General features: G+C 42.3%; 3 protein-coding genes across 3 annotated transcripts; 1 reads left to right on the top strand and 2 right to left on the bottom strand.

The window, feature by feature from the left end:
- The first annotated feature begins 2,012 nt into the window (after window positions 1-2,012).
- LOC131508626 (olfactory receptor-like protein OLF4) lies at window positions 2,013-2,996 on the top strand. The gene has a single exon (XM_058723590.1). The coding sequence runs from the start codon at window positions 2,028-2,030 to the stop codon at window positions 2,994-2,996; it is 969 nt and encodes a 322-aa protein (XP_058579573.1). The 5' UTR covers window positions 2,013-2,027.
- Window positions 2,997-11,730: 8,734 nt separating this feature from the next.
- Window positions 11,731-12,756, bottom strand: LOC131508492 (putative olfactory receptor 7A2). The gene has a single exon (XM_058723525.1). It carries the CDS (start codon window positions 12,718-12,720, stop codon window positions 11,731-11,733), a length of 990 nt encoding a protein of 329 aa, XP_058579508.1. The 5' UTR covers window positions 12,721-12,756.
- An 8,609-nt stretch (window positions 12,757-21,365) lies between these two features.
- On the bottom strand, window positions 21,366-22,298 carry LOC131510499 (olfactory receptor-like protein OLF4). The gene has a single exon (XM_058727687.1). The coding sequence runs from the start codon at window positions 22,296-22,298 to the stop codon at window positions 21,366-21,368; it is 933 nt and encodes a 310-aa protein (XP_058583670.1).
- Between the last annotated feature and the right edge of the window lie 390 nt (window positions 22,299-22,688).

Genomic DNA, 22,688 nt, shown 5'->3' with positions numbered 1-22,688 from the left:
CATGGGTGATGGGGATTAAGGAGGGCAATTGCTGGGATGAGCACTGGGTGTTGTAAGTGATGAATCACTGATTTCTACTCCTGAAAACAATATGTTGCACTGTATGTTACCTGAGTAGAATTTAAATGAAAAAAAGAGTAGTTATCTTGGTTCTCCAAGTTCAAAAAGCAAACATATGTAGATCCAAAATTCAAACACGAGTCTCTGATGATGATGATGATGGTTTTGCATTTTTATATCATTTATAAGAGGTGGGGTTTTGTTAGCAAATAAACTTTTAAAATCCGCCACTTTTGTTGTACTCTGTATATTACCCTTAGAGAATTGTGGGGGTTTTCCCTTGCTTGTTATTTAGCAGGATGTCTTGATAAGTTAGACATCCTAACTTTTCCTTTTAGATAAATTGCTTTTTGCCACTTTATTATTCTGGGCATCAATGAGATGTACCTGGGGTTGGGGTGTCGCCCAGAACCAGGGACACTTTCTCGTCATCACCACCAGGGGCCACTTGAGCTCATTAGATCTTTCTCCCCACTTTTCTTGCTCTCAGTTTTTGAATTTGATTTTTGTTTCTGTAAATACTGGACACAAAATGATCACCTTAAATTCGAGACCCATATCTACATGCTCACTGGAGACTTATCTACTAGAATTTGGATGTTTTTGCAACTTATACGAAAGACAGTCTGATATTGCACAGCTTGCCTTGTATCATTGTTTGCCTAATTATTGCGACTGGAGGTGAGAATAGTCTGGTTGTGACATGGTCCAAGGAGGCGATAGAGCATGTGTGTGTGTGTGTGTGTGTGTGTGTGTGTGTGATGAGTAGTTCTCAAGACAGAGGTCCTGGAACCCATACCTCCAATACGTGACCCTTAAAATACAGGTGCCAGATTACTACCAACCTATGAAGCTAAGAAGGCCCATTTCTATTCAAAGATTCCTTGGAGAGGAAATTAATAAAGTGCAAGGAACACCATGTGAAGGAGGGGTTCCTTGTGCCGGGAAGTTTCATCAGTGTCCGGGAGGCCACCTCATTCCTCCATATTCCCTGCCACCACCTCTCATCAGTCTTCCTCTCGCTCCTTCCCCTGGACACACTGGCTTTCTTTGAGCCTGGGTCTTTAACACAATATGCAAACAACAAAAGGCAGGATGGTGAAGGGGAGTGGGAGACACTGGCTTCTGGTTGAGGAATTCCTTCCATGTTCAGGAAGGGGAGACTCACAGGAGTAAAAGGCCCAGCGGAGGGAATACTGTCAGTGATGCTGTCACAGGCTGTGTGGTGACAGATGGCAGCTCCAAGCCTGGTGAGCAGGGCGTGATGTTGACACTTGTTGAATCACTGTGTGGCGCCCCCCAAACTAACGTGACCTGGTGTGTCGACCACCCTCATGCTTTAAAAAATTAATTTAGAAAAACCCACGTCTTTCCTCAGAGCCGTCGCACTCATAGTTCCCTCCGATGGGCACGCTCTTCCCCAGAGGACCTTGTGTCTCCTGTCTCCTCGAGGGCTCTGTTTACATGTGTGCCGGTGTGCCCGAACAACCAGGAAGAACCATCCCTCCATCCACGCTTCCCTTTACACAGGCTTTGTTTTTCTTCACAGCACCTGTCACCTCCTGATATTTTATTTGGTCTCCTTTGCTTATCCCCTTTCTCCATCACTGAACCCTCCAGGCGTTTGTTTCTTGACAGTTATACTCTTTACCTGGAGGTTAGTGAGTGTTCAAAGTTATTCCTCAAACGTATGACAGATTTCAGAATTTCTCATTAAAAATATATAATAGATGAGTAGTTGGGGAAAAAGCTAACTGGGGGATGTGAAGCCCTAGTTAGAGCTGGCATGGGGAAGGGATTTTTCCCCTGAGATTTTTCCCTGAGAGGGGAAATTTCTGTAAAAAACTATAGATATTGATCTTTTGAATGCAAAATAAGAATTGTAGAATTTCAACGATATTTGCAATGTTCATTTTGAGAAAATTAGTCATGTTATTTCTTTGTTCCCCAGTAGTCATCTCCGGCATATGGAAACAGGAAATGATACACAAATTTCAGAGTTTAATCTTCTGGGATTTTCAAAGGGACCAGAGCTGCAGCCCCTCACATTTGGGCTTTTCCTCTCCATGTACCTGATCACTGTGTTTGGAAACCTGCTCATCCTCTTGGCCGTCAGCTCTGACTCCCACCTCCACACGCCCATGTACTTCTTCCTGGCCAACCTGTCCTTTGTAGACATTTGCTTCACCTCCACCACCATCCCGAAGATGCTCTGGAACATCCAGACACAGAGCAAAGTCATAATCTATGCAGGCTGCATCACTCAGATGTACTTTTTCCTTCTCTTTGCTGGATTGGACAACTTTCTACTGTCTGTGATGGCTTATGACCGGTTTGTGGCCATCTGTTACCCCCTGAACTATATGGTCATCATGAACCCCCGGCTCTGTGGGCTGCTGGTCCTGGTGTCCTGGATCACGAGTGTCCTGCATTCTTTGTTACAAACTTCAATGGTGCTGCAGCTGTCCTTCTGTACAGAGGTAGAAATCCCCCACTTTTTCTGTGAACTCAATCAGATGATCCAACTTGCCTGTTCTGACACCTTTATTAATAACTTGGTGATGGATCTTGCAGCTGTACTGCTGGGTGGTGCTCCCCTGGCTGGGGTCCTTTACTCTTACTCTAAGATAGTTTCCTCCATACGTGGGATCTCATCAGCTCAGGGCAAGTATAAAGCATTTTCCACCTGTGCGTCTCACCTCTCGGTTGTCTCCTTATTTTATTGTACGAGCCTAGGAGTGTACCTCAGCTCTGCTGCTACCCAGAGCTCACGGTCAAGTGCCACAGCCTCGGTGATGTACACGGTGGTCACACCCATGCTGAACCCCTTCATCTACAGCCTGAGGAACAGAGACATAAAGAGGGCTCTGAAAAGAATCGTTGGTGTTCCAGCCATGCATGGGACAATCATCCTGAGGCCAAAGACGTGCCCATGATTGCAGGGCTCAGAGCCTCAGAGCCAGGAACTCCTAATCTTTGATCAGTCTGGGGAAATAGAACCTGCTCCTTCTATTTATTTCCTGGCATTTCCGTTTGTGTGAATTCAACTTCTCGATACATTGAGGTAACTCACTTTATCAAGCTTCTGCTCGGTCTGATATACCATTTCATCTTTCTCCACTTTCATACGTTCCCAGTGTTTTCCCAATTGTTGGATCACAAATGCCCGGAAATTTCTTTACCTTACGATGGAAAAGTTGGTCTCCTTAAAAATAATTTCATTTCAAATGATTTCTACCATGCCACATAAATTTTCCCTAATTTTCCCCAAAGAATAATCCCAAGGTGGGTTATTCATGTGGAAAAACACTACACTTGGCCCCTAGGCCCTCTACAAAATTTTCTTGTAGATGAAAATACAAAACCACTGCTTTCACCTGGAGTCTGTCAATCTCTTTTAAGTCCCTTCCTTAAGAACTCTTTGATGATGTGGACTCTACCAGGGGTCCAATTAAGCCTCAGGCTATTGACACCACTGCTTAGGTAGGAAAACCCAGGCATTTGCATATGCCCTTGTGCTTGTGGACATTCCCACAAGTGTTTCCCTGACCAGAGCCTATGCTGTGACTGCACTGGCCTTTGGGTTCTTATTTGGGTCACAAGACACACCTCAGCAACACCCATCTGGGAACTCTAAAAACACAAGGTTCATTGCTCACAAATGTTGAGGGCACATGGGATTCCCAAAGGCCATTGAAGGAGGTCTCAGAGAGGGAGAGACTTTAACAGGGAAGGAAAGAGAGCACTATGACGGATCTGGCTTTTGGGGGGGTCCATGGGTGGAGTGACTATGTTTTTCTGGGCTCATTTTTTATGGATGAATTTAAAACATGAATGGAGTTGGAGGATGGACCGAATGGGCCAAGGAGAGGGGGAATGGAGTGATGGAAAGATCAATAATGAGAATGGAAGACACAGTGTATGGAACATAGTCATCGATTATGTACTAGCGGTAATGGGACAGGTGTCAGTACACCTGTGTGAGCCCCGCATAAGTACAGAGAAGTTGAATCACTGTATTGCAGACCTGAAACTAAGGTAACATCGTGTGTCAACTACACTCATGTAAACAGTTAAAGAAAAGGAATAATAAAATATTATCCCCCAGTACTCAAAAATAACAACAGCAAAAACCAGACAAAAAGCCCAGTAATGGAATGTAGGCACCGAACGGGAAAAGCAGGGTCACTCACAGTTGTTACCTAGATTACCAGGGCTTTCTAATGGGGGGATTTGTGGGAGGGGTGGCCTGCATGATTGTATAGTAACTGATTCATACACTTGGCAATGTGTTAACATGAATGGTGGTCTTTGAAATGGGTGCCTCAGAAATCAAAAGCCTAATGTCAGGCAATTACTGTACAAACAGGCTTCTGTGTCTCATAACTGGACTCTGTTGTTGTTGTTGTTGTTGTTGTTTTTCTGTTATTTAGCCCGGGGTCCAGAGGCCTATCATAGCCATTGGCAAAAACTGATGAGCAAATCTGTACCTCCCCGTGGAGTCAACATGGAAAGACAAATTGGAATAAACAGATTGATCTAATATGTTCTTGGTGTCAGAGGAGACCATAAACCCGAGGAAGCAAAACACCCATTGTGTTCCTAAGCAAAATATTTCTTTTTCATGCACTGCCTCTATTTAATGAAGCATGGAGGCTTTTATCCACAGCTGAGGTGGTTTGTTCACTGAGGTAAGGGGTTGCTTAGTGTCTTCTGTTTTATCTCTGAATTCGCTTCCCATTTCTTCTGAAAGCTTTGCAATGCTACCTACTATCATGAGTCTTCCTACCATCACATGAAATAGGTTCCTTTTCCCAGTATTTGTCACAAATGATGGCAAATGAACAGTATCAGCCCCACCCATTTCGTGCCTCCGTCCCTCTCTGAAATCTCTCTCACCTGCACGACCAGAGGATGCTTCACACGAGAGCTGGATGTTCTGCTGGCATGTGGCTCAGGGTCCCCAGTTGTTCTGCACAAATGTGCATGTCCTTCAAACTCTCCCAGTTACCCAGAAGGGAGCCCACTTGTTCGTAACGTCGTGGGAAATAAACTTGAATCTCAGAACGATCATGAGTGCTCTCCTCAACGTCAGATCATTTGCCACAAATAAAAATCAGCACATCTTCTAAGTGTCTAAGGTCCGCTCGCTTGGGTTATTGTGTCAGTCAGCTACTGCTGTATAACAGGCGGTCCTTGTCAAATGAGGTATCATAATAACTTTACAATCAAATGGAATCATGTGCGGGGGAGCGTTTCTGGTCTCTGCTGGGCTCCTCGTGAGTCTGGGGTCAGGTGTGAATCTCTACATTGTTTTTCTCTTGTTGAGCTTGGCTGTAGTGCTCTTCTGTCTTCAACCAATTTATGGTCAGATACAGTTCCCGTATGGAGGTTAATCTTTTCTTTATGGAAACAAACTGCTTTATTATGTGAATTACTTAAATGTAATTCCATCGTTCATACATCCATATTAACATTTGGCGTCCTTCCCCATTAGAAGTGCGATCTCCCAGCTCTCTTAAGTGAGAATCAGCTACCCGTTCTCTAGATCCTAACCTTAGCCATGCCCCATTCGATTTTTTTCCACTGAATTAAATCATCGGAGTGTAATTACACACTATAACCTGCATATGTAAAGTGTGCGCTTTGGTGAATTAAAGGAGCCACACGCAAATGAACAGGAGATATTTCGAGTTTCTATTTGTGTATATTGTAATACTGTCACATAAGCTTTAACTGCTTTGCTGGAAAGTTTCTTTTCTAAGTTTATTTATTTATTTTGAGAGAGAGAGAGAGAAGGAGAGAGAGAGAGAGAGTTGGGGGAGGGACAGAGACAGGGAGAATCCGAAGCAGGCTCCACAGTGTCAGCCCTGATGCAGGGCTCAGTGCCGTGATGTTAGGTAACTTCTAAACATTCAAGCATCCTGAGACTTTGCTGAGTTCATGTATCAGCTCTAGCAGTTTTTTGGTGGAGTCTTTCGAGTTTTCCATGTAGAGTATCATGTCCTCTGCAAAAAGTGAAAGTTTGACTTCTTTGCCAATTTGGATGCCTTTATTTCATTTTGTTGTCTGATTGCTGAGGCTAGGACTCCCAACACTATGTTAAACAGCAGCGGTGAGAGTGGACATCCCTGTCATGCTGCTGATCTTAGGGGGAAAGCTCTCAGTCTTCTCCCATGGAGGGTGATAGTAGCTGTGGGCCTTTTTTTGTACGGCTTTTATGGTGTTAAGGTATGTTCCTTCTATCCCGACTCTCTTGAGAATTTTTATCAAGAAAGATTCTGTATTCTGGTGAATGCTTTTTCTGCATCCACTGACAGGATCATATGGTTCTTGTCCTTTCTTCTATTAATGTGATGTATCACATCGATTTGCAAACATTGAACCAGACTTGCAGCTCAGGAATGAATCCCATGTGATCATGGTGAATAATTCTTTGGATATACTGTTGAATTCAATTTGCTAGTATCTTGTTAAGAATTTTTGCAGGATAGAAAATCAATGTACAGAAATCAGTTGCATTTCTATACAGCAATAATGAAGCAACAGAAAGAGAAATCAAGGAATTGATCCCATATACATAGACCTGGAGGAAACTGTAACTCACAGTGGTGCTGTGAGTTTACTCATCAGGAAGGGGTCACATTCATGGAAAAGGAAGAACAAAAAACCTAACTGGAGTTACTACTTCCAAACTGGTCTCTGGGGATCAGAGATTCATTAGAGAAATGTCCTTTGTGTGCCAAAGGGTTGTCCACTTGGGAGCCATGCTGGACTAAGAAGAGAGACATGTACCTAACGAGCAGATACAGGGTGCCGAAAATACCTCCTAGTCTCCTGTCTGTCAGTGTGTGCAACCTTAGACAGGACTGGGTGTGGTTTTCGTCTCTTTGTTCTGAGTACTAATAATGGCTGGGGGCTGATGCGTCTCTGACCTTCCTGCTTTCTCCATTGAGGAGAAAATGATCTATAATCTAGCATCCAGGGAGGAATTCAGCATCCAGGGAGGGATTCAGACTTCCACAAGGAGACCTTCCTGTCAGACAACTCAGCCTCGTAGTCCGTGGATGAGAGGGTCAGACAGAGTGGAAGTCGAGAACACTAAATGTCATCTCCTGAGGGCCAATCCAATTTAGCCCAGAGCATATCGCTGTGTCCGCGTGTTTGCTCGTTTAATTAAGTTATAATGTATTTATTCAGTGCCAATGTCAGTTTTGCCTGAATGACTGCCATTAACACTTTTGAAGATCTTTCTTTTTTTTTAATTGTTTTTTTTTTTAACGTTTATTTATTTTTGAGACAGAGAGAGACAGAGCATGAACGGGGGAGGGGCAGAGAGAGAGGGAGACACAGAATCTGAAGCGGGCTCCAGGCTCTGAGCTGTCAGCACAGAGCCCAACGCGGGGCTCGAACTCATGGCTGGTGAGATCATGACCTGAGCCGAAGTCGGACGCTTAACCGACTGAGACACCCAGGCGCCCCGAAGATCTTTCTTATTCTATATCATTCAATTGCTATTATGGCCATGCTAGAAAAACTATGTTGAGATTGTTAAATTCACTGCGTGTTTCTAATGGAGTATAATTTTGTCCCCCAGGGGACATTGATCAATGTCTGGAGACATTTTGTCTGTCACACTGGAGAGGGGTGCACAGAGGTCAGGGATGCTGTGAACATCTTACAGGGCACAGGACGCTCCCACCACAGGGCAGGCTCTGGGCAGGATGGGTGCAGAGACTGGGAAACTCCTGGTGAAAGAATGTCAGTATCTGTAATACAGTCACTTTCAGGTTCTGCCTTCAACCTTGTAACACTTACTCTTATGCCAACAAATTCAGAATAACCCTTTGGCTCCTATTTGAAAGTTTCCAGCACAAACAGTGTAACAGTCCTGTAAGTTTTTTACCAGGCTGCTGGGTGAAAGAGACAGTTCTTGTTATTTTCCTAAACCATCCCTCAGTTTCAGCCAAGGTCATATGTTTGTTGACCATTCTGATTGGTTTTATTATTATTATATGCCCATAGGTTATTTTCTGTCTCTCTCTCTTTTATTTTTAAAACATTATCAACATTTCAAACGATTTCCTGAGATCATTGTTTCTCAATTGATTTTTGCAACATATTTTGATCATAAAATTTTTAAATTTTATTTAAATAAATCTATCTTCCTACTTCTGAGATATGGCTTTATTTAGTGGTTTTGCTCACCTGTGAATGTTATATGTAGTTTCCTTGATGTTCTGCTATATTGTATGGTTACACTTACACTGAGGTCACAATCCCTCTGATGTTGGTAACGTGTCTGCGGGAGAGGACCAGTTTCATATTTTTCCAGACAGATATCCACTGAGGCCAGTATTAGTGTAGATATCCCTTTATTCTAGATGTTATTTAGCAAATCAACCTTTTCCAATGAAATGAAATGCAACCTTGCCATATGGTCAATGTCCTTATACTTTGAGACCTAATTTCTGAGTCATCCCACAAATACAAACCGAGCATTGTAGGAACATTATATATTACATTTTTTCGTGTGTAGGCCATTGACAATTTAGTTATGAATCCATGTTGATATCATTAACAGTTTCTTTTTTACAGCCAATTTCAGTTAGTTTTTAGTTTTCTCATAATTTTGCTGTGGACAGTTGTTTGGAAACTAGTCATTTTCACCTGGTTTCATTTTCCCTTTATTTTTTAAAATCTATAATTTTTCATATCCTTGGGGTTTTCATACTAACCATATATTCACACACATTTGTGACAAAAACAAAAGTGAACAAAGAAGGTGAAATCCTTCACCAGCTTATGTTTCTGTGTAGCACCAAGGACAGAGAACAAAAATATAAATATACGGATGGCATCATGCAGTCAAGCATAATCATATGAAACAAGTTATTTGGTACAAAACTGGACTGTTGTGATGTTGGGAGCATTTACAGAGCATGGTCTGGGGAAGCCTCTGTCCACTGGCTGACATACAGAATGAGGATTCAAGGTGCCCCTTGGGTTTGTGAAAAAGACACCAATACCCAGAGTCTAAGTGTATCGATGAGAGGACCTCACATAGGGAAGGGAGACGAGCGCCTGGGTGGCTCAGTGGGTTAAGAGACCTCTTCTTGGTTTTGGCTCAGCTCAGATCTCACCGTTCGTGAGATCCAGCCCCATGTTGGGCTCTGTGTCCACAGCATGGAGCCTGCTTGGGACTCTCTCTGTCCCTCCCCTGCTTTGTGCTCTCTCTCTCTCACCCTCCCTCCCCTGCTTGTGCTCTCTCTCTCTTTCTCTCTCTCTCTGAAAGAAATAAACATTAAAAAGCAAAAGGGATAACAGGGCTGCCCTCACCTGCTGTCAGCCCCCATGAAGACTAATTGCCCAAGTAATGATGCAAGAGGCACGTGAAAGCGAAGTCTTCCGTGGTTGACCTTGTAACTGTGCACCTTGCAGCCAATCATGTGTGCTTCCTTTTGTGAAGTGTTGGCTTATCCCCTTGCTCATTTTTTCCCTTGGCCCCACCATATGTAAGGTGTTTGACATTAGGAAGATATCGGCACTTTCGTCTTTGGGGGGAGTTAAATGTGTTCTCACATAGTTTTTGCTGGGCATCGGGGGAGGTGGTCGGGTGCAAAGCTGCCAGAAACGAGGAGGTTACTGTTCATCACAGTCCCTCGGGGTCCCTCTGAGCTTCTTGGATCCTTGAATTTCAGTAAATAAAATTTAAAAAGTTGGGGTACTAACCTCTTTGGTTGTGTAATAGTTTAGCAGAAACAAGTAAGAATTTCATCATTAGATCACAAGTTACAAACTGTCATTTTTCCCTCATAATGAAGTGTTTATTAATTATAAGAGATACATTTCAATTTTCTGCAGCATAGACTAGCTTAGCACCCTAAAGGGATTCTATGGTTTAATTTTGACAGAAGTACAATCTATGATTAGTACTTTCATGAGCTGTATTCGCTATTGTAGAAATGGGCTCAGAGGAACTCAATGTGCTGCTCAAAGGCCAAACCGATCAGCATGTAGTCTTCATTGGAATGATGTCGGGATGTTTCCGGTTCTGAAACTCTGGGAAGTGGTTCCCAACCAGAGTTGCTCTTGGGATTTCTGTCCATGTCTGAAGAGGTGCTTCTGAATACCATCAGCCACAGGACAACACCCGACAAAAATAGTTATGCAGATCCAAGGGTCAATGGCAAGAAGGTGAGGAAACCTGTTCCACACTAAGGTTTCTCCACTTCACTGTGCACACAATTCCCCAGGGACTGTAGTTGAAATGCAAATTCTGATTCCTCAGGTCTCCAGGGGCCCCGAGGACCCTGCTTCTCTAACAAGCTCCCTGGTGGGTTTGATGCTGCGGGTCCTGGATGTGGAGAACAGACTGAGAGCAAAGCTGTGGTCCTTTGTTAGGAGAAATTTAAATTAGAATTAAAGTTGTTAAGATGGCAATTCTACCCAAAGATCTACAGATTCAATGATAATTTGAAAATAACAAAAATGGAAAAAAAAAAACCACAATTAAAAATAATTTTGAAATGTAAAAAAAAAAAAATGGGGTATGCTTGGAAAACATTTTTAAAACCATCCTAAAATTAAATAAAAAATCTTCCAAGCATGAGCACAGGAGGCCATCCCATTTATTTATGTATTCTTTAATTTCTTTCAGGACCATTTTATTGTTTTTATTTATAAGTCTTTTGACGGCAGTAAGTAACCAATCATTCACCCCAGCGAATAAATCCCCTTAAACACTGCCACTGCTATTCCATACTTGATAGAGAGATGTACAGCTTGAGAAGAAATGTAGAGCATAGTAATACAAAGGAGAATTTAAAATTTGCTTTATCATAGTCGAGGTCATCTTTGACTCCAAGGCCGTATTAAGTCATTCTACTTTTTTGAATTTCTGTTTCCGTGTAGACTCCACTGGTAGACAAGTTTTTGATAATCAGTTTTGCCAGTGACTAATGTAAGCACTGGGGACATAGAGCCTGAGAAGAGAACGGGATCCTAATTCAGAGAAAAAAGCTAATGGTCTCTTATAAAACACACTTATCTGTTCATCAGGAAGAGCAGTTATTGTAGTGATATACAAAAGAATGACAGACACAAAGTGAAAAACTGTGGTGTCAGATTTAGAATAGAATAGAATAGAATAGAACAGAATAGAATAGAAATGAACTACTGATCAAGCTGAATTTTTTCCATCAGAGTGGTAACAAATGAATATTCTTTTCGGAAAACTAAAGACATATTAAATGGGGTAATTTTTGTCATTTGGGAATAAATTATTCTTAAGAAATCCAAGCAGTTCCATTAGATAAATGGGAATTCCTAAGTTTTCCATATCACAGGTTGGGAATCAATTTACAAATAAAGGTAAAAGATCTGTACACTGAATAGAAGGTTTACGAAAGAAATTGAAGAAGACAAAAAGAAATGGAAAAACATTCCATGCTCAGTGATTGGTAGAAATAAAGGAAGAAAATGAAGGAATAATGATTGCATATCAGAGAAAGGTAAAAAAAAAAAAAGTTTTTTAAATAAGTAAGTAAATTGTACTGAGTAGTTGAAAAAATAAAAATTCCAGGAAATAAATGAAAGAAGCATTCTCTATACCCACAATTTGCTTTAAACACACACACACACACACACACACACACACAACTTATCCGTTTAAGACCATGAGGCCTGCAATCGTGGGAAATTCTTCAACCCCAGGACAATTGGAACTTTTATAGCTGCCATCCCAGAGAATCTCCTCAGAGCCTCCTTTATGTCTCTGTTCCTCAGGCTGTAGATGAAGGGGTTCAGCATGGGTGTGACCACCGTGTACATCACGGAGGCTGTGGCACTTGAGTGGGAGCTCTGGGTAGCAGCCGAGCTGAGGTACACTCCCAGACCAGTGCAATAAAATAGAGAGACAATGGAGAGGTGAGATGCACAGGTGGAAAACGCTTTATACTTGCCCTGAGCTGATGAGATTCTCTGTATGCAGAAAGCTATCTTGGAGTAAGAGTAAAGGATCCCAATGAAGGGACCACCACCCAGCAGCATAGCTGCAAGATACATCACCAAGTTATTAAAAAAGGTATCAGAACAAGCCAGTTGGGTCATCTGATTGAGTTCACAAAAAAAGTGGGGAATTTCTACCTCTGTACAGAAGGACAGCTGCAACACCATTAAGGTTTGTAACAAGGAATGCAGGACACTCATGATCCAGGACACCAGAACCAGCAGTCCACAGAGCTGGGGTTTCATCATGACTGTGTAGTGCAGGGGGTGACAGATGGCCACAAACCTGTCATAGGCCATCATGGTCAGGAGATACATGTCCAACACTGAAAAGATTAAGAAAAAGTCCATCTGTGTGATGCAGTCGTCATAGGTTATAACTTTACTCTGAGTCTGGATGTTCACCAGCATCTTCGGGATGATTGTGGAGGTGATGCAGATGTCTACAAAGGACAGGTTGGCCAGGAAGAAGTACATGGGCGTGTGGAGGCGGGAGTCAGAGCTGACGGCCAGGAGGATGAGCAGGTTGCCAAACACAGTGATTAGGTACATGGAGAGGAAAAGCCCAAATATGAGGGGCTGAAGTTCTGGTCCCTCTGAAAATCCCAGAAGCAGAAATTCTAATAGTCGTGTATCATTTCCTGGTTCCATGAGGTTGAACTGGCCCCAGAAAGAGGAAAGAGATATCATCAATTTTCACCTGAAGGCATTTCTCACATAGTTGAAAGGGTCCAATTTATATTGTGCAGTCAAGAAGTTAATTTCATTGTCTTGTGTATGGATTGTCCCCTTGAAAGGATTCCCTCTCATTGCATCTCTGATTAAGCATTTTGGTCTCATTCTCCGCATTCCCCAACAGAGGTCTTGCATTTTACTCTTTTACTAAGAATATCTTTCCTGCATTGGAGGAATATATACTGAGTGTCAAATATGTTCCAGGCATTGTCTAGGCCATGAGCACGGGATACTGAAAACCAAAAGCCACTATAATCTAATGAAGGAGAGTGATTAGAAACAAATAAAAATATTAATAAGACATCAGAGGGTGTTAAGAACTTTGAGGAAACCAGGGTCAGTGTAAAGAAGAGTGTGGTGACGAGGGTTACTTTGTAATTGGTGTTTTTTCAAGAGCGGTGAACAGGTGACCTTAGAACAGAGACCTCAAGGAAAGGAAAGCAGGAGCCCAGAGCCTGTCTGGGGAAGTGTGTGCTGGCAGAGGGAATGGCCTCTGCTAAGGCCCCGAGGATGATCCTACTTCGAGCTATTTGGGTCCAAAACAGGAAGCATGTTTGGGAAGGGGAATGAGCAGGAAAATGATCAGAGATCGTGTCAGGCAATTTCAAAGAAATAGGTGGCCTCGTTGCTGGTTCCCCTTCAAGAGAAAGGAGTCACTCACCCACACTATATATTTCTTGTATTTTAGAATCTACTTGCAAAGGCATCCTTTAAATTGACATAGAGCTCCTACTGAATACCATGTGTTGATTTCTGGCCTCTGTGTTACAAGAGTCATCTTGGAATATATTAGACCATATACCTCTGCTCTGTGTACGTATCCCATTCCACAAGGTGCACACACACACACACACACCCCAAATCATTGCTCTCTGGGCTGTGTTCTTTCCATGAGTTCTCAACCCTCACCCCAACAATTAAGCTCGGAGTGGCTCTAACTCAAGACATCCGGATCCATTATCATTCCCCTAAACAATGTAAAATGGTACCTGGATTTCAATGAATAAGCTTCCCAAGAATAAATAAAATCACCAGTCTCACCTGGATGGGAGCTCTGAGGGAGAGGTGCCCATGCGGCAGTCTGAATTTCCCCTGGATGGTTGGTTATTGGTGGCGGCTAAACTCTGTCCCCACACAAGACAGGAGGAAGGAGGCTAGCATGAGTCTCCCAGCCAAGCTTCAGACTCCAGAAGCAACAACCAGGTCCCATCAGCCCAAGGTTGCACAGGCAGAGGGACAGCACACAGGAGATATTTACAGTTTCCTCTTCTGTTGAGAGGGCACGTTTCCCTCCCACTCCTCTGACCTACAGCACATGATTTCCTGGGGGACACTGGTGTGGACACAAGGGAAAGTTTTCCTGGAGATTGTGTTCCCAATAGACCAGGTTATAACCACGCATATCCGGGGTTGATTAATCCTTCCTTGTGCACACCGCTGCTCCCAGAGTACAGACCTCCCAGCACCTTACCCCAAGCCTGATTTCGGCATTTCCCCAACGTCTAGGACTAGCAATCTGTCTGGATTACACTCCTTGGACCTCCAAATTACCACGTGCTGATTGAGTTGTGACCTCTGTGTTACAAAAGTCACCTTGGAATATATATTAGACCATGTACCTCTTGTGGTGGAGACACAGCCCTGCCATCTATAGAACATTCCTGTTTTCCTTTTCAACAAGGAGGGCAACTAAGTTCCTTGATATAAACCCCAAGCACTACGTACCTCAGCTTCATGACACATTTGCCAAACATTTAGGAATTTCATACTGTGTCACAAGTTAAGAGCTGCTCTTTAGCCCCTCTTTGTGAAGCTTTTGTTAGTTGTATGGCATATGTTTAGATACTTTCTTTTAAATATGAAATTTATTGCCAAATTGGTTTCCATACAACACCCAGGGCTCATCCCAACAGGTGCCCCCCTCAACGCCCATCACCTCCCACCCCCCTCCCACCCCCCATCAACCCTCAGTTTGTTCTCAGTTTTTAAGAGTCTCTTATGGTTTGCTCCCTCCTTCTCTAACTTTTTTTTCCCTTCCCCCCCCTCATAGTCTTCTGTTAAGTTTCTCAGGATCCACATAAGAGTGAAACCATATGGTATCTGTCTTTCTCTGTAGGGCTTATTTCACTTAGCATCACACTCTCCAGTTCTATCCACGTTGCTACAAAAGGCCAGATTTCATTCTTTCTCATTGCCAAGTAGGATTCCATTGTGTATATAAACCACAATTTCTTTATCCATCCGTCAGTTGATGGACATTTAGGCTCTTTCCATCATTTGGCTATTGTTGAAAGTGCCACTATAAACATTGGGGTACAAGTGCCCCTATGCATCAGCACTCCTGGATCCCTTGGCTAAATTCCTAGCAGTGCTATTGCTGGGTCATAGGGTAGATCTATTTTTATAGATACTTTTTGCAGTATAATATAAGCTTGGAATAGAAAAGTAAACAGATTCTTCCCTGTAGTTTCCGGAAGGAACCAAGCCTTGCAAACATCTTCATATTAGCCCAATGAGAACGACTTCAGCTTCTGATTCACAGAATTATAAGAACATAATGTGTTTATTTTTTATATCATATTATATTATATTAATTTAATTAATTTGTTTTTGAGTTAGGGAGAAAAAGCACAAGTGAGCAAGGGGCAAAGAGAGAGAGAGAGAGAGAGAGGTGGGAGAGAGAAGTGGGGCTCACCTGACATGGGGCTCAAGATCATGAACCCTGAGATCACAGCTGAGCCAAAATCAGATGCTTAATTGACTGAACCATCCATGCATCCAGCATAAATGTTTTAGAACACTAATGTAGTCATTTTACATTAGCATTAGGACTTTAATACAATTTTCCCAATTAAGTTTTGTTAAGACCCTGAGATTAAGCTTCTTCATTCATCCATTTAACTTCCCCTGGGTAAAGGCATTTTGTGTTGTAATCCCATCTTCAAGTAAAAGAAGAAATTTAGAATCAATTTGGAGTTATTAATCCTCTTTAACTGGTAAAGAATTTCTCAATGCATAAATTCAAACGTACTTCAGATTTTGATGTCTTTGAGACATTACAACAGGAAAAGTAAGTCATCATTTAAATGTATGTCTCTCATTTACTTTATATCTTTTTGTCTACATGTACGCATTCTTTTAAATGCATGTTAATTCAAACATTTATTCTGCAACTTTCCCTCAAGTTTCCTTTCAACATAAAATAAGAGATTAGAAATGAGTTTGTGTTTAAAATGAATAAATGTGCGTCTCCTGGGTGGCTCAGTCTGTTAAACACGTGACTTGATTTTGGCTCACATCATAGTCTTAACCATTTGAGCCACCCAGGTGACCCAATATCTATTCTTCTTTTTAATAAGGCGGAAAACTGACTTCTTCTGATAATAAACCTTGGGCACTAAACACGTTGGCGTCAAGACACTTTTGCCATCACCTACTTTATCACAAGTTAAAAGCTGCCATTTGGTTCTTTGTTATAAAATGCTTGTTAAATAGAACAAGATGTATTTAGATCCTTTTGTGTACTACAATGTGAGCTTAACATCTCATAGGGAGTTTTGATTTGATCTTTATAAACATCTTATCCCCAAGGAAGTACATTTATGAACTCCATTCTACATTGTATAAATGGTGCTTGGTGATGTCTAGTCATCTGTCCAAATTTAATATCTGAGTATGTGGTGTCCCTTGAGATTGATTCTGTCAGGATGCTTCCGGTTCTCAAACTTGGGGTCGTGGTTCTCAGCCAGAAATGAATTTTCCCCTGGGACATCTGTCAAAGTCTGAAGGGAAGCTGCCAAACACCTACAATCCCCAGGAAAGCACCCCCAAAATACTGTTATCCTGCCACAAATGTCCACCATAAAAGGTGAGAAACCCAGCTAGACCAGCATGTCTCCAACTTCACTGTGCCCATGAATCCACACGGATCCCACTACAAATGCAAAATCTTATCTCATGTCCTGGGTGGTCCAGAGATTCTGCATTTCTCCAAGCTCCTGAGTGATGTTGAAGTGCAGGTCCGGGTCTGTGGACCACTGTTTGATTAGCAAGAAGATGATCCTGTGTTAGAGATAAGTGTAGGTAGCGTGAAGGCTTCTGCACCAAATATTGTCCTTGCGTGCCTGTAATTGTGAAAGGATCGTGTATTCGCTCCTTCTTCAGGCTGTGTCAATTCTGTGTTTATTGCTTTTATAAGTGACCAAAATAATACACTTATGAAAAAGGCTTTGTAGTGGGCAAAATAAGGCCCTCCCAAATATGTTCACATCCTAATCCCTAGTATCTACAACATGTTATTTTTTATAGCAAAGAAGGATTAAGGTAACAGATTGATCAGAGCGGCTGATCAGCTGCCATTGAGAGGAAAAGAGCTGTGATTGTCCAGGTGGGACAAAGGCAATCATGACAGTCCTTCAAATGTTGAGGAGGGAGACAAAAGAGTTGGTGCTAGAGAGACTTTGAAAACTTACCCGCTGGCTCTGAAGGTGGAGGAAAAGCCATGAACCAAGAACTGCAGGTGACCAGTGACAGAGATTGGAAATGGAAAGGAAACAGATTCTCCCCTGAGCCTCCAGTAGGAACTCAACCCTGAAGACATCTTGCTGCTAACCTGATGAGACTCCTTCCAAGCTTCTGACTCCAGAATTGTAAGAGTGTGTATTTGTTCAATTTAAGCAGCTAAAATGGGGACATTTTACAGCAGCAGTAAGAATCTCATAGGGACAGAGTCAATAAAATGATTTGAGGGAACTGAGTTTAAGACTCTCAATTCATTTATCAGCTTCCCTTGGGTAAGGGGAATTGATACGTAAAGAAACCACATTAATAGAAATAAAATGAAATAGATTTTGAAACATTTTGCCCCTTTACCTGATATAGTCATTTCTTTGGGGCATCAATGTGACTGTGGTCTGACCATGAATCCTTTGAGGCAGTGATACAAGAAAGGAACTCATGATCAGAATTATGGTAACATGTGATAAATTAAAATTTTGTGTCTATTACCACTTCCTTTTACATATGTTCTTTATTTAGTTTCCCTTTATTTTTTGTTGCTACAACTATTCATTCTTTTCAGTGCTCTCCTGTCCAACTGTCTCTCAAGTCTCCTTGCAACATAAAAGATGAAATCATAAATCATCTGTGTGTGTACATGTATGGGGAGTGTGATTATTTGAAAGAAAAATGTATACACACACACACTCACACACAAGACACAACCACTACACTTGAATGTTTTCTTTGAGTAAAAATGCATTTAATTTTTTTCCTTACAAGATTCATAGGAATTAACGTTTAGCGTCCGCACTGCCTACAGAAATAAGGAAAGAGAGGCTCGGGGAGCTTGAATTTTTAACAATTACCTGAGAAAGCAATTAAAGCTTATGTAGACCCTTAAATTATACACAGATGGAAACTTGCACTATGTGCTTTTCTTTATATTTTTTGTAAAATTTTTAAACATCTAATTATTTTTGAGGAGAGAGAGAGAGAGAGAGAGAGAGAGAGAGAGCATGAGCCGGGAAGGGTTGACAGAGAGGGAGACACACGATCCGAAGTAGGCTCCAGGCTCTAGCTGTCAGCACAGAGCCTGGTGGGGGGCTCGAACCCACGCACCTGAGCTGGAGTCAGACGCTTAAGAGACTGAGCCACGCAGGCACCCCACGTGCTCTACATTCTTGTGTAGCTCCTTTAACGTACCAAATTGTACCCTTCCAATACACGGTGTATTGTGTATAATTATACTTCAGTGATTTAATTGGGGACATATCTATGGAGCAGGGCTCAGAGGAGGATTTGGAGCACAGTTAGCTGACTCTCCATTACAGGTGTGGAGGTAGCTCTTGTAACGGAAGGAAAGCAAGTTTATGTACGAATGTAGGCGCAGTGAGATGCAACTCAAAGAATACACATAAGCGTACGTAATTTGTAAATAGAAGACTATCCAACAAATCGAAATGTAGAAATAAGACCAAGAATCCGGCTGAAACAGAAGAGCATGACAGCCACAGACACAACGTCATGGATGGGCCCTAGAAATACCAGGTAGAGATTCAGTCCTGACCACAGACCCATGAGGAGCCCAGCAGAGGTCAGAAAAGTTTCCCGATACAATGCCGTTTGATTGTAAAGGTATTATTGATGAAGAGAACAAAAAGCATGAGAAATGTTGCTCGAAGTCAGATTCCCAACAACTGTAGCTCACTGATAAATCCCCAAGAAATGCAGGGAATGACATTCTCCAGGAACTCATGGATACTCTGATGCTGATGTTTTGTTGGAGACTAAAAGCACCATTATCCTCGACAGGAGCGAGACCTCCAAGGTCCCTTTCAGCATACGGAAATTCCTTAGACGTTTATGTTATCTCTACCCTTCCCTCCCTCCACAAACTTAAAAGTATATAATCACTCACTTTCCACAATCCCAGTGCAGCGCTCTCTGGCCATGAGTCCTGCCACCTTGCTATGAGAGCACATTTTTTTGCACGGTAAAACAACTCAAGGATTCTTTTGTGACCATTGTCCTCGGCGATCCCACATCATTTTAACATCCCACATGACAAGGAAAGAATGTTATACAGCAAGAGCTGACTGACACAATCATCTGAGCAACCGACCTGGACTAATGTGAACACGTTCTACCTTTTACTAGTGTCCTATGATTTGACAATTGAGGAGGGCACTCATGACCATTCAGTGATTCAAGTGTATTTCCCATGACTTGATGAACAAGTGACCACGTGAGGGCTCCCTTCTGGGTAACAGGGAGAGTTTGAAGGACATGCACGTTTGTGCAGAAGAACTGGGGACCCTGAGCCACACCCCAGCAGGACATCCAGCTCTCAAGTGAAGCATCCTCTGGTCATGCAGGTGTAAGAGATTTCAGGGCAGGAAAGAGGTACGAAATGGTTGATACTGGTAGTGTTCATTCACCATCTCTCGGCATTTGTGGCAAATGTTAAGAAAAGGAAGTTATTTTGTGTAACAACGGAAAGAATCATATTAGCAGCTAGCATGAGAAGTTTTCTAGCAGAAATGGGAAGATAATTCACTGATAAAAGATAGAAGGCACTAAGCAATCCTGCACCTCAATGAATAAACCCCCTCAGTTGTGAACACCATCTTCCGTGCCTTAATAAAGAGGTGCGTAGCATGAACTGGGACATTAAAAAAAAGAGAGAAATGTTTTTTGTGTAGCAAAATGAGTGTTTCGAAATTTTGCCTCCTCATATTTATGGTCATGCCGATACTAAGAACATCAGGTTGATCTATTTATTCAAATTTGTCTTTCTAAGTACACTCCACTGGGAGATGAATATTTGCTAATCAGGTTTGCCAGTGGCTATGGGAGGCTTTCTGGACCCCGAGCTAAATAACAGAATAAAACCAGGAGACCGGTTATAAAGCACAATAGCATGTTTAGCATAAGTGCCTGAAATTAAGCTTTAGATTTCTGGGGCATCGAATTCAAAGACAACCATGTGAAATAAACATATTGTTTATTATTTAAATAAACATATGGCTCAGCTACCCTCAGCCATAAAGTATCTCTTCAGAACGTCCTGGATAACCTAGATAATGACACATAAGTGAATCAGCTTTTCCCCTTCAGCACATAAATTCTACTCAATAAAATTCTCCAGTGAAGTGTGAATCCTCAAACACCTAGCCACTCTGGCCATGGGCCTTAATAGACTCAGGTCCTTCAGCAGCACTCTCTCTGTCTCCCTCTCCATCTCTCTCTCCCCCTCTGAGACATCCAGAAATGGCCCTTGGGCATCCCTGTGCCCTCCAGCTTATGTGAGTAATACATTTCCATTTTTAGAGTTCTCTGATAGGTGTTGCTGATGTGTGTCTTGTGATCACAATAAGAACCCAGGGACCTGGGCAGTCACAGCATAGGCCTGGTCAGGGAAAGGTCTGTGGGAATGTCCAAAAATACACGGGTGCAGGTGAGTGCCCGGGCTTTCCTAAGCATTGGTGTCAATAGCCTGAGGTTTAAATGGAACAATGTTAGAATCCACATCATCAGGAGGAGTGTTAAATGAAGTGAAGGAAAAAGACCAATAGACTCAAGGTGGAAACTGTGGTTTTGTATTCTCCTTGACAATAAAATGATGGAAATGGCTTCCTGATCAAGTGTAGCTTTATTCCATAAGAAGAGTATAATTCATGATAATGATCTCAGGAAATCTAGGGGAAATTTACCTGGCATGGTATAAGTCATTTGAAATGAAATTAATTTTAAGAAATCCAACTACTCCCATGTGAAATATAGAAATTTCCAGGCATTCATGATCCAAGGTTGAGGAAAACATTGGTGACATATGAAAATAGAAAAAGGGGAAACTGTCTGTATATCAGAAACAGCAGAAGCTTAATAAAGTTACTTAAACGTGTAGAGAAGTTGACATGAATAAAGATGGAAATTCCAGCAAATAAAAAGAAGGAGCGGATTTCACTTCCACAGTCTAATCAAAGAATAACTAATTCTTGACTTTGAAGCTTTGAGCCTTGCAATCATGGGCACGTCTTCAGCCCTAATATGATTGGCCCTCACATCAATGAAATCCCAATGATTCTTTTAAGAACCACCTTTAGGTCTTTGTTCCTCAGGCTGTAGATGAAGGGGTTCAGCATGGGCGTGACCACCGTGTACATCACTGAGGCTGTTGCACTTGAGTGGGAGCCCTGGGTAGCAGCAGAGCTGAGGTACACTCCTAGGCTCGTACAAAAAAATAAGGAGACAACTAAAAGGTGAGATGCACAGGTGGAAAATGCTTTATACTTGCCCTGAGCTGATGAGATTCCAATTATGGTTGAAACTATCTTAGAATAAGAGTAAAGGATCCCAGAAAGGGGACCTCCAGCCAGCAGCATAGCTGCAAGGTACATCACCAAGTTATTCATAAAGGTGTCAGAACAGGCAAGTTGGATCATCTGATTGAGTTCACAGAAAAAGTGGGGGATTTCTACCTCTGTACAGAAGGACAGGTGCAACACCATTGAAGTTTGTAACAAGGAATGCAGGACACTCGTGATCCAGGACACCAGGACCAGCAGCCCACAGAGCCAGGGGTTCATGATGATCTTATAGTGGAGGGGGTGACAGATGGCCACAAACCTGTCATAGGCCATCACAGCCAGGAGATAGATGTCCAACCCTGAAAAGATTATGAAGAAGTTCATCTGTGCGATGCAGTCCTCATAGGTTATGACGTTGCTCTGGGTCTGGATGTTCACCAGCATCTTTGGGATGGTGGTGGAGGTGAAGCAGATGTCTACAAAGGACAGGTTGGCCAGGAAGAAGTACATGGGGGTGTGGAGGCGGGAGTCAGAGCTGACAGCCAGGATGATGAGCAGGTTGCCAAACACAGTGATCAGGTACATGGAGAGGAAAAGCCCAAATATGAGGGGCTGCAGCTCTGGTCTCTCTGAAAATCCCAAGAGAAAAAATTTTGATATCCGTGTAATATTTCCTGGTTCCATGAGGTTGCACTGACCCCCAGAAAGAGGCAAAGGACATCATTAATTTTCACATGAACAGTTTACTCACATAGTTGAAATGCTACCATTTATATTGTGCAGTCAAGAAGTTCATTTCGGTATCTTGTCCCTTTTGTCCCCAAAGGATTGTCCTTTTGAAGAGATTCCCTCCTGTTTCACCTCAGATTAGGTGTTTTGGTCTCATTCTCCACACTCCCCAGCACAGGTCATGCATTTTACTGTTTTACTAAGAATATCTTTCCTGCATGGGAGGAATATGTGCTGATTGTCAAACATATTCCAGGCATTGTGTAGGCAATGAGCATGGGATACTGAAAAAAAAACGCAAGTATCATCCAATGATGGAGAATGAATGGAAACAAATAAAAATAC

Source organism: Neofelis nebulosa, chromosome 4 (assembly GCF_028018385.1).
Source record: "Neofelis nebulosa isolate mNeoNeb1 chromosome 4, mNeoNeb1.pri, whole genome shotgun sequence".
NCBI lineage: Eukaryota > Metazoa > Chordata > Mammalia > Carnivora > Felidae > Neofelis > Neofelis nebulosa.
Note: the sequence above shows the minus strand (reverse complement) of the source record. Positions and strands in the feature narration are given on the sequence as shown.

Excerpts from the sequence above, each read along its gene's own strand:
- LOC131508626 (XM_058723590.1), top strand. The coding sequence starts at position 2,028 with ATGGAAACAGGAAATGATACACAAATTTCAGAGTTTAATCTTCTGGGA.
- LOC131508492 (XM_058723525.1), bottom strand. The coding sequence starts at position 12,720 with ATGGAACCAGGAAATGATACACGACTATTAGAATTTCTGCTTCTGGGA.
- LOC131510499 (XM_058727687.1), bottom strand. The coding sequence starts at position 22,298 with ATGGAACCAGGAAATATTACACGGATATCAAAATTTTTTCTCTTGGGA.